Source organism: Sycon ciliatum, chromosome 1 (genome assembly GCF_964019385.1).
Source record: "Sycon ciliatum chromosome 1, ocSycCili1.1, whole genome shotgun sequence".
NCBI lineage: Eukaryota > Metazoa > Porifera > Calcarea > Leucosolenida > Sycettidae > Sycon > Sycon ciliatum.
In genome coordinates this window covers 84,286,207-84,296,887 of record NC_088643.1, presented here as the reverse complement: position 1 = coordinate 84,296,887, position 10,681 = coordinate 84,286,207, and the positions used below count along the sequence as shown (strand labels likewise).

General features: G+C 47.9%; 1 protein-coding gene across 1 annotated transcript in view; it reads left to right on the top strand.

Moving 5' to 3' along the window:
* Positions 1-6,205: 6,205 nt before the first annotated feature.
* Positions 6,206-10,681, top strand: part of LOC135805960 (metabotropic glutamate receptor 3-like) — an 11,140-nt gene continuing 6,664 nt past the window's right edge. Inside the window, exon 1 of the mRNA XM_065320085.1 lies at positions 6,206-8,831. Within this exon, the coding sequence (XP_065176157.1) occupies positions 6,633-8,831 (2,199 nt within the window). The 5' untranslated portion in view covers positions 6,206-6,632. The remainder of the gene's footprint in view (positions 8,832-10,681) is intronic.

Below are 10,681 nucleotides of genomic sequence, written 5' to 3'. Positions count from 1 at the left end.
TTGTTTGTGTGTTTGTTTGTTTGTTTGTTTGTGTCACGCCTGGCGCTATCCGTATCTGACGGCAAAAAAGCATAGGATGTTATAAATTTTTCAATTCTCCTTTTTTTCAGGCATATCCTGGGATTCGAACCCGCACTATCGCCCTACATGCATTCCCCCATACACTTCGCATTCATACCCATTCTTCCAATTTGCTTCACGTTATTATCTTGCGTTTGAAAACCCTATTTGAATTTTGCGGCCAGCTGTACGTGGCCAGCTGTGTTTGATGGTACGGTACGGTACGGAAGACGGTGTCGTATTACCCTCGATCGTACCTGTCCCTTACCTATCCCCTACCGTACCGTGCCATCAAAGACGGCTGGCCACAATGCATATTCAAATAGGGCTTTCAAATGTAAGATCACAATGTGAAACAACTTGGAAGAATGGGTATGAATGCGAAGTGTATGGTAGAATGCATGTAGGGCGATAGTGCGGGTTCGAATCCCAGGATATGCCTGAAAAATTAGGAGAATTGAAAAATTTATAACATCCTATGCTTTTTTTGCCGTAAGATATGGATAGCGCCAGGCGTGACACAAACAAACACACAAACAACAAATGTATGCGAAGTGTATCGGGGGATGCATGCAGGGCGCGCGATATTGCGGGTTCGAATCCCAGGTTATGTCTTAAAAAAAAGGATTTTTTTAAAGAATTTATAACATCCCTATGCTTTTTTTTTGTCTAGGTCATCAAGGCAAAAAAAGCATAGCGTAGGGCCCTGAGCTTCCAAGCTCTCTCGTTCTTGACATCAACTCGGATCACATGGCACATGGCATGAAGACTGAATGTTCAAAGTATTGTAGTGGACTATAAAATAGACATGTACATACAGGTACTAGTGCATGTTTCCATTTTGACAGCATGTTACAAGGCGAGGACGCGTAGTGCTCCTGGCTACAACCGTCGCCTTGTAACATGCTGTCAAAATCGAAAACACATGTTAAACTACCAAGCAAGGCTTCTGTATATAGGTACTAGTGCACAGTTTACAGCACGCTTGCGGGGGAAAAAGGACAGGTGCCGGAGGGAGACCCCGTACTGGCCAGTGCTAGTTGTGGTATCAAAAGTGCATAAACAAGAGTATGCAACTGTGGTTATGAGTCAGTGCGTGGCGCGCTGCCTTCATTACGTAACTTACCTCCATCACGCTCTGAAAGCATGCACTCATTCTCGAACTCACAATTTCTCGTACGAGCCCATCCGGCTTTGCAGATTGCTCGATTCGTTCCAGTACCTATGCGATCTCTAAATTTTGGCGGGTGAACTCCAGTTCCGCACGAAAGTTCATTTCAAACCAGAGGGAAAGTGCGGTGTTTGGTTTTCTGCAGGGCGCAGACTGCAGCTGAATGATGTAATGAAGGCAGCGCAGCTGAGCGCACCGTGCATCTGGCCCATAGTCTAGAGATCACAGTTGCATACTCTTGTTTATGGACTCTTGGTGGTATGAACTACTAGTACCCGGCACAGTAGCATCATTCCCCGTCTCAGTGGCTGTGGATCTACATGTAGTCATCTAAATAAAACCTTCAACACATGCACCCACCTGCACACATGCCAACACATACACCCACATGCCAACACATACACCCACCTGCACACATGCCAACACATACACCCACATGCCAACACATGCACCCACCTGCACACATGCCAACACATACACCCACATGCCAACACATGCACCCACCTGCACACATGCCAACACATGCACCCACCTGCACACGTGCCAACACATGCACCCACCTGCACAGGCTTACATGCACTTCCCTGCATTGAACATGCTAGGTCACAGCCAGCCCGGAGTCATGGCAACGCTAGCGTTTGGATCGATTTCCTTCACAGCAGGGAGTCATTAACTGCATATGACTCCCTGCTTCACAGCATAGTGACACATCGACCGGTAGTGACCAGGGAGTCGTAAAATACGTTATTTACGACTCCCTGGTAGTGACGGGACTGGGCCCTCCTGATCCATGTGGTCAGGGCCGGACCCACTCTTGCCGTCTTGGTGCAGGAAAAAACCCACACCTACAAACATGTAGCATGCTAGCAGGTGTGTGCGACACGAGGGCCCCACCCATCCATCCTGTACGTATTGCGGCTATACCGGTACGGGTCTACGCTCTCTCTGTCTTGTTAGTACGACATCGGTTACAAGACAAACCTCTATGACTCGTACAGGTAGTACACAACGATCCAAAATGAAAATCCCCTAGCGCCTGAAGCGCATACAGTCGACTCCACTTATAGCGAACCCGTATAATTATAGGGAATTTCGTGATACTTTGTCAATGTCTATGTTTGAACCCATACAAAATTCACCATTTGTAACGAACTGTTTTCGTTTATACGTTTTATACGAACTATTTCTTGTAGGGCCGCATGATATCCGACTATTATCTGTGCAAGTGCACTCATACTGTCATGGGCCACATGCTAGTCACGACATGTTGTTCGTATGACAGGAGTGCATTTCTGTTGTAACGAACTTCGGCTATAAAGAACACTGAAATCCTCCCGCACAATGGTTTTTGTTATAATTATCAGGAGTCGACTGTGCATTCAAGTCCGGATAGTAGACAATACTCGTTATAGAAGTAAAACAAAGAATTTGAAACCCCTGCGGTTGTCTACTATTGGTTCACACGACAGGCAAATCCACGTGCACCGGAAAGTTGCTATGGTATTTTACCTGTGAACGAGAAAAGTGCCTGAAAGTGGCTGAAAAGTGAAAGCGAGCTGGGGGCCCACTTTCACGATAAAGGTGGCGTGCACGAGTACATTTTAATATAATATACCAAAAAGCGCGGAACAAGACTTGATTTTTTACGCGGCTCTTTAGAGCATGATAATTATTGTATGTGTGTTTTGAAAGTTTGAAATACCCATGGCTACTGGCCGGTGAAGCATTCAAAAATGCAAATGTGCCTGTCGTCAAGTGCAGCTGTGTGAATCCACACAGTCACTTTTCTCGTACGTCACTCCTTGTAAAACGTGCAAGTGCCTGTCGTGTGAATACCCCATAACCAGGGAGTCCCCCTGCTACTAACGACGGCAAACCTGTGTATGGGCAGAGTGGATCCAAAAGTCGATATTTTGTCGTTGGCAATTGGACCTAGACTTCTGACGTCATCGCTGTCATTAAGCATGATGGCCATATTGCACCACACACAGACACCACACCCGCTCCCCTGTTGTCCAGTGTTGAGCGTGCTATTTTCAGCATCGCTGCCGACAAGTGTAATGAGTAGCATCATGACAGAACTCTATCCCTAGGCATATCATTGTCTGTCAAGTGTCGTCTCACTCTCACCCTTCCACAGCTGTCAGTTACCATGTTTACTAGTGTCTGTCACTACATCATACACACATGTAGTAGTACATGTATACATTTTTTTTTCGATTTTGACAGCATGTTACAAGGCGAGGACGCATAGTGCTCCTGACTACAACCATAACCCGGTTGGCAGAGTCCCGGTCTTGCGACCATTTGAACCGTATTGGGAAAACCCAGGTTCGGACCCTCTTTACTCTAGGGGTTGGTAGGATGTAGAATTTTTTCTTTTTTTTTGTTGTGTTGTAGATGTCGTCGTGTTGCCGCCACAGTTGTAACATGCTGTCAAAATCGAGAAAAAAGGCTTCTTTATACTGTATATAACATGTATGCATGTACACTCATATCTCGTGTTTACCCGGCCACTGTCCGTAACTCCGAATAACAAACATGTAGTGATGTACATTTTGATGGAGAAAGCGGAGAGCCCCGCATAATACACAGTCATACATGATACGTGTACAGTGTACAGTGTACATGTATCATTGTATTGTATAAGCAAGAGTACATAACCCCTAGAGTGTGCAACGCCTGATCCAGCTCTGCACGTGACGAGCGTAATCGGATCTTCTGTCATGTGTACACTCCACACCAGCGCAAGGCCGGTCTCGAGGCAGGGCACCGTTGTTTTTGATCCGAGAGTACCCGCGACTCACCGGGTTCCCCTCAGATGTGTACGGTATTATGACGCAAAGATCCGATTACGCTCGACCAAGAGTCTAGGGCTGAAACAATTATACCGGTAACTCGCATATCGATCATTAAGAGTGCAATCGGTAATCGTTAGTGTTCAAAACGAGTGCTAACGATTTTTTATGCATGCATATCAACAACGGCATTCCAACCCTTGCACTCCATCCGATAGTGGATACGAGTACAATAATGTACTTTCAACTCAGTTTCAAGTGCAGTAAAGAAAAGAAGTTGATTTGTGGCTTTGAAAGAGATTGGGAGAGAAGACTTTGTCTTTTTGGTTCATTTGTGTGAGAGGTCGGAGATAAGAGAGTAGTTGCCAGAGGGTGATAACAAGATTCCTTTCTCTAGAAACAACATGAAATTCTCTAGTTCATGTTGATAAAACCAGCCAGATGTCTACAAATGTGAACAGTGCGGTGCCACAATTTGCTAATGTAGCAAAGGTATCATGGAATTTTTTCATAAACTGGTGTTCGAGGTACACGAGTAGAACCGACAAGAATCGATAAAACCAATATATCGATCGTTACTATGATGATATTGGTTGATCGTTAGGAGTTATTGAATGATCCTTTCAGCCTTATCCAAGACCCTATGCAGAGCTGGATCAGGCGTTGCACACTCTGGGGGGTTATGTACTCTTGGTATTAGGTAAGAACCTTGTTTGGTTGAAAACATGTTGTTTGGTCCTCCGCCTTGTAACATGCCGTCAACCAAATGTGCAGTCATGTACATGTAATGTATGTGCAGGGCAGCCAGGGCTCCCTGGCCTGGGAGAAAGGCCATAGATATGGCATGTGACGTCACTATTTCCACAGTACACTGTAGTAGCAAGAGTACATAAACCAGAGTGTGCAACTGTGCATATCAGATCTGAAACAGCGCAGTTCGTGCACTACGTCACCCTGATGAGATCAGCCAAGCCGCGACTTGCGTACAGCTCAAATTTTCATGTTTCATAGCCCGGAAATCAGCCAAGTTTGCTTGATTTTAGACGTCCTGTTTCAGGATTTCGGTGTTTTGTGTGACTGTGTACGCTGCGTACATCCACCGACAAGTAAAGTCACCAGGCTATCCGTCTCAAAAAACCGAAATCAGGACAAAAATTGAGTTTGATACGGTTTCTGGTATCTTGGCCGTAGACTACTACGCATACTGCTTCTAGCGGTTTCTTTGGATTTTACTGATTGATTACTAGTATACTGTATTTATTTATACTGAAAACTAATGTTACTTTAAATGAAAAGGCGACGAGGAGACAATAATTATAAATCAGGACAAACTCAGTGAACTGCACCACCGCGACTGGTTACGCAACTTTTCACCGTACCTGTGGCTTACCATGCCGTCAGAAATGACGTAGTGCACGAATTACGCTCCCACAGGAACCATCCCGAGTTGCACACTCTGGTTTATGTACTCTTGGTAGTAGTGACAAAAGAGTAGTAATATTTCCACTGACACTCGGAGTAGTAATATTTCCACTGAAACTCGCCTAAAGGGACCGAAGTGCTCGTAACTCCGGGGTCCGGATAACCGAGGTATGAGTGAAGTGCAACAGCGCCTTACTAACTACAGCTCTCAGAAGCAATTATTATTTCCCACTTACTTTCCGCAGTTGCCAATATTCCACTGAACGCCAACAGAAGTACAATGTACATGTACATGTAGTTCCTTCTCCCGAGTGGGTCTACCGGTATTGCTATTTGGCAGTTGTCTGTGGCTACTAGTAGTAGTCACCACTATTATAATAATGTACAGTAAATCAATCCAATCCCACCACACCTCAGCCTTGATATGCTTGCACTATCACAGTATTTATCAGTGTACGATGATTATGTAGCAAGCGCAGCCCTTCAACCCGGGCCGTAGATCTACCACACGAACAGACAAACATGTCGACAGCTACATGTATACAGCTGAGCTGTTTCAATAATAAAAATTAATGTACATGTATTGCAACAAAATCAACAGCTGACAAGTGACATGTACATGTGTGAGCTACGCAAGACTTTTCGACACACACGTACGTGAACAGTCGCACACGTACATGCCAGATATGGTTCATCTACGTCCGCCGTCCAACCAGTGAAACACCACCTGTACACGGTGTTGTTGCTGGTCATTATTATTTTTGTCGTTGCTGCAGTTGAGAGCACGCGGGCCATTGAGGCATTGTCCCATTGACGGCATTGATTTATTCTAGCCGCATTGTGCAGAACCAGAGTAGTCTTTGCCACTTTGGTTCAGAAACAACAACACGATCATTTCCTATACGGATGCGATAGCAGTCTGTTTGGAGCCGCTAGCTAGATGAGCAGCGACTCAGGTCACTTGACGTGTCCGCATTTTACAGTTAGTGGATCGATCTAGTACTGGATCGCTGGTGTTACCACACCACTCCACCACAGGATACTAATATTGCTCGTAGCGAGAGCGATTTGGGAAAGAATCCACGACTCTAGCCGTCTTGCTGTTCAGATTCCTGTTGTCCGAGGCGAGCGGGAGGAGTGCAATTGGAGGCTTGGCGGAGCCGCTGTCAGCGTCAGGAGATATGGCGAGCTGGCAGCGCAGTGGCTACCAGGGTGATGGGCACTTGCGGATAGCAGTACATGTACAGGTAATTCTTGTTGCCCTCCTGTGCACTTGGCCCGGCAACAGATTGGCATCCGCGGCTGTTGGGAATTTCTTTGGTCCATGCACGACAAACTGCACAACACGCAACGGCGAGGTTGTGTTTGGTGGGTTTTTCCCCTTGTACGAATGGAGCTACAAGAACAACAGTTGCTCAGCTAAATTTCGTCCTGAGAGCGGATTTCAGCGTCTGGAGGCCATGCGCTGGGCAGTAGAACGCTACACAAGCTACAGCAATGTGAGTGTAGGGTATGATCTGCGAGATAGCTGCTCCAAGGACACAAACACGCGCGATGAAGCTCTGGACTACATCAACGTCGGCACAAACTGCCAAGCTAGGTACCGAGACCGTCCCATATCCCTCGTAATCGGCTCGGCATCCAGCGAAGTATCATCGGACCTCGCCAGCCTGCTAGCTCTGTTCGATGTGCCACAGATAAGCTATGCGTCAACGTCGAACGAGATGAACAAAACTGCCAGCAGGGACCAGTCAAGGTTCGACAAATTCTACCGCACCGTGCCTCCAGACCGATATCAGGTAGATGCTATGATCTCGCTGATAGAGCGTTTCAATTGGAGCTTTGTCAGGGTAGTCTACAGCAGTGATCCATACGGCCAAGCTGCCTACAACTGGTTCCGCAAGCGGGTCTCTGCTGAGAACGTGAGCTTTTGCCTTGCCCAGCCAATTGCCATTACCATCAATGACAATGTTGATGCTAATGTCAAGAAGGGTGCCGAAGAACTAAATAAAGGATACAGTGGCAACGCTACCGTCATCATTGTGTTTGCTCAGAGCTTTATTGTACGTCAGTTCTTGTCTGATGCTAAAACGGTTTTGGCATCGGAAGGCCTCTCTCTAGCTGATTTCACTTGGATAGCGTCGGATTCTTGGTCGAACAGTGTCCCGTTAGTGTGGGAATTTCCACAGCTGGCAAACCATCTTATAAGCTTTCAACCACACACCGAGGTTGACAGTGAATTTGAAACGCATCTCGGTGGTACACAGCTGAAGAATTTCCCGAGCGGAGCGCGTGGAGCCTGGTATCGTTCCTACTTTAAATATCTGTTTCCCGAGGGATACAATGCGTCAACTCGCGCTCGTGAGAGTGCACGCTTCAACGTTGACGCCAAGGTGCCGTTCGTCATCCAGGCAGTACAGATTGGACTCCAGGCTGTCGAGGCAACCTTGCGAAAGAAGTGTAGTGCGGCGTCATCGACTGGCGCGCTGTGTGCTGATGCGCTGGAAACGGGCAGGCCAGTGGTAGGTGATGACCTCAGCATGGTGCTCTCCACCAGTCAGTTTAACACTAGCTTCGACAGTTCCCGAATTTTCAAGTTTGAAACCGACAGCAGATCTTTCTTGCCTCTAACGGCTAGCAACATGTCCGTATATCGCTATTCTATATATCACTACCGGAAAGCAGAGACTCTAGGGAGTGGGCCCGTTGCCATATTCGAGAAAGTCGGGAATTGGAGTAATACCGAGGATTTGATGATTGGAGATGACTTTGAAGCTTCATTCAGAAGTGTTATCTCAATCTGCTCAAACCCGTGTGAGCCAGGAGCTGTAGAGGAAGTTGTCACGGGAGAAAGCAGAAAATGTTGTTGGTCTTGCGAAAAGTGCGAGAGTCCTGAGATCGCTGACAATATAACCGGCACGTGCACAGCGTGTGGTCAAAAGCAGACATCCAACGCAATGAATACGGCCTGTGTTGACTTGGAACCTGTGTACCTGAAGTGGGACAGTCCGTACGCTGTGGTCATGTTAGTCATCTGTGCCCTGACATTCATCATCACCACACTTACCATCGTAGTTTTCGCCAAGCACTGGGAGACACCGTTGGTGCGGGCGTCCAGCCGAGAGCTGAGCATTTGCCTCTTCATTGGGTTCTACCTGGGGATGATTGTGACGGTGGTGCACATCACGAAGCCAACGGTTGCAACGTGTATTATCCGTCGCTTCGGTCTCGGCTTCTCGCTGTCCCTGTGCCTGTCTGCCCTGCTTGTCAAGACCAATCGTATTTCACGAGTGTTTAATCGAGATCCGGGTCGTCCTCGGCCTGCCTATGTAGCACCGGAGTGGCAGATCTTCTTCACGGCAGCATTGACCCTTGTCCAGGTAAGCATCATTGTATGCTATGTGTGTGTGTGTGTGTGTGTGTGTGTGTGTGTGTGTGTGTGTGTGTGTGTGTGTGTGTGTGTGTGTGTGTGTGTGTGTGTGTGTGTGTTGTGCATGTGTGTGTGTGTGTGTGTGTGTGTGTGTGTGGTGTGTGTATGAACACGAATGTGTAAGTGTGTGTGTGTGTGTGCATGCGTGTGTGTGTGTGTGTGTGTGTGTGTGTGTGAATGTGTGTGGGTGTGTGAATGTGTGTGTGTGTGTGTGTGTGTCACGGTGTGTGTGTGTGTGTGTGTGTGTGTGTGTGTGTGTGTGTCACGGTGTGTGTGTGTGTGTGTGTGTGTTTTCAACGCGTGTGTCATGTCCTTGCTATTATACGGTTCGGAGTGCTGGGTTCCCCTTCAGGGCGACTTGCAACGCCTGTCCACCTTCCATATGCATTGCGTCCGCTCCATCCTTGGCGTGTCGAGACAGCAGATGTGGGATGCCCACATCAGGAATGCTGAACTATTGCGTATGTGTGGGGGGGGGGGGGACCAGGAGACCATCACCTGTAAGCTCCGGCATCATCGGCTAGAGTGGCTAGGTCACCTGGCGCGCATGGATGACACCCGCATGCCGAAGTGTCAGCTCCCAGCTGTCAGACCTGCCTATGGACCAAGGAAACGGTGGAAGGACTGCGTGTCGGTCGATCTTCGTCATAACCAAATTGTGAACTGGTACCAGACCGCTAACACATCTCGCAGCATGGAATGGCGATGTAGATACCAAGAACAGGATATGGAACTGACCGCAGCAGCCCCCGTTGAGTGCCCCATCGCGTATTGTGGGAAATGGTATCGTAGCAGGGGTGGACTCGCTGTCCACAGGTGTCAGCCTACCTCAATCACTAGCCAGCCCGCTCCCTCTCCTTGTAGACCTCGCCAGAACCGCCCGACAACGGATGAGCGTGCCAAGTTCCCACTACTGTGCCAGCACTGCTCTCAGAGATTTCGGCAGTCCAGGGACCTGACGTGGCACCGGCAGGGTTTGCTCCTCTCCGTCGTCCCGCAATGGGACCACATAACCTTTACGGCAGTGGGTCAACAGGACAGGACATGTGTGTGTGTGAAAAAGAAAAATTTTTTGCCGAGAGGAAGCAGATTTGTTAGCTCCTGGTTTTCTCTTTGTTGGCCTCCTCCACGGGGCGTCCCTGGCCTTCTGGTCAGGGTCGTCCCTGGGTATTGACTAGCAGTAGGCTTTTCATGCCGTGCAGCCTTCCACGCGCGCGCGCGCGGAAGGACATTCAGTAAGCTGACGGCCAGGGCGGGTAATTTGTTGCCGCAGTGGTGTGGCGAGCCCTCGGATCAACCCCCAGCCAAAAACAATGCAGTGGCGTTCGGCAAAGCAAGTGGACTCCTGGATGAGAAAGAAACAGGTCAGACTCGCAGAAATTTCTTCCTGCACGGTGTATCGCTGGAATCGTGAATTTGTCCTTGGCCGTGTTGTTTGGACCTGAGTGGCCAGTCGTCGTGCGGCGATGGTGTAGTGTTATTAGCTTGCTGTGCACACTCCTCGTCGCTCGTGAAAGTACGTCTTGTGGAGCCCTTGTGGGACGTTCGGTGCCCACTCTCCAGCTCAAGATTGTGTTTTCCTGATTCACGAAGGCCGAAGCAGCACGCGTACAGACGTTGGTTGAACAGAACATCATGTTCATATTTATTTTTTATATTGTTCCTTTTTCAGTCGTTGCATTTTATTGTGGACCTGCAGCAGACTGTTCATCTGGTTTGTGATATTTCTTTCCTCTGTTGGTGAGTTCTTTTCCATCAATATGGCAGCTTGTTTTGATTTTTTTCTTTTTTTTCAATTCA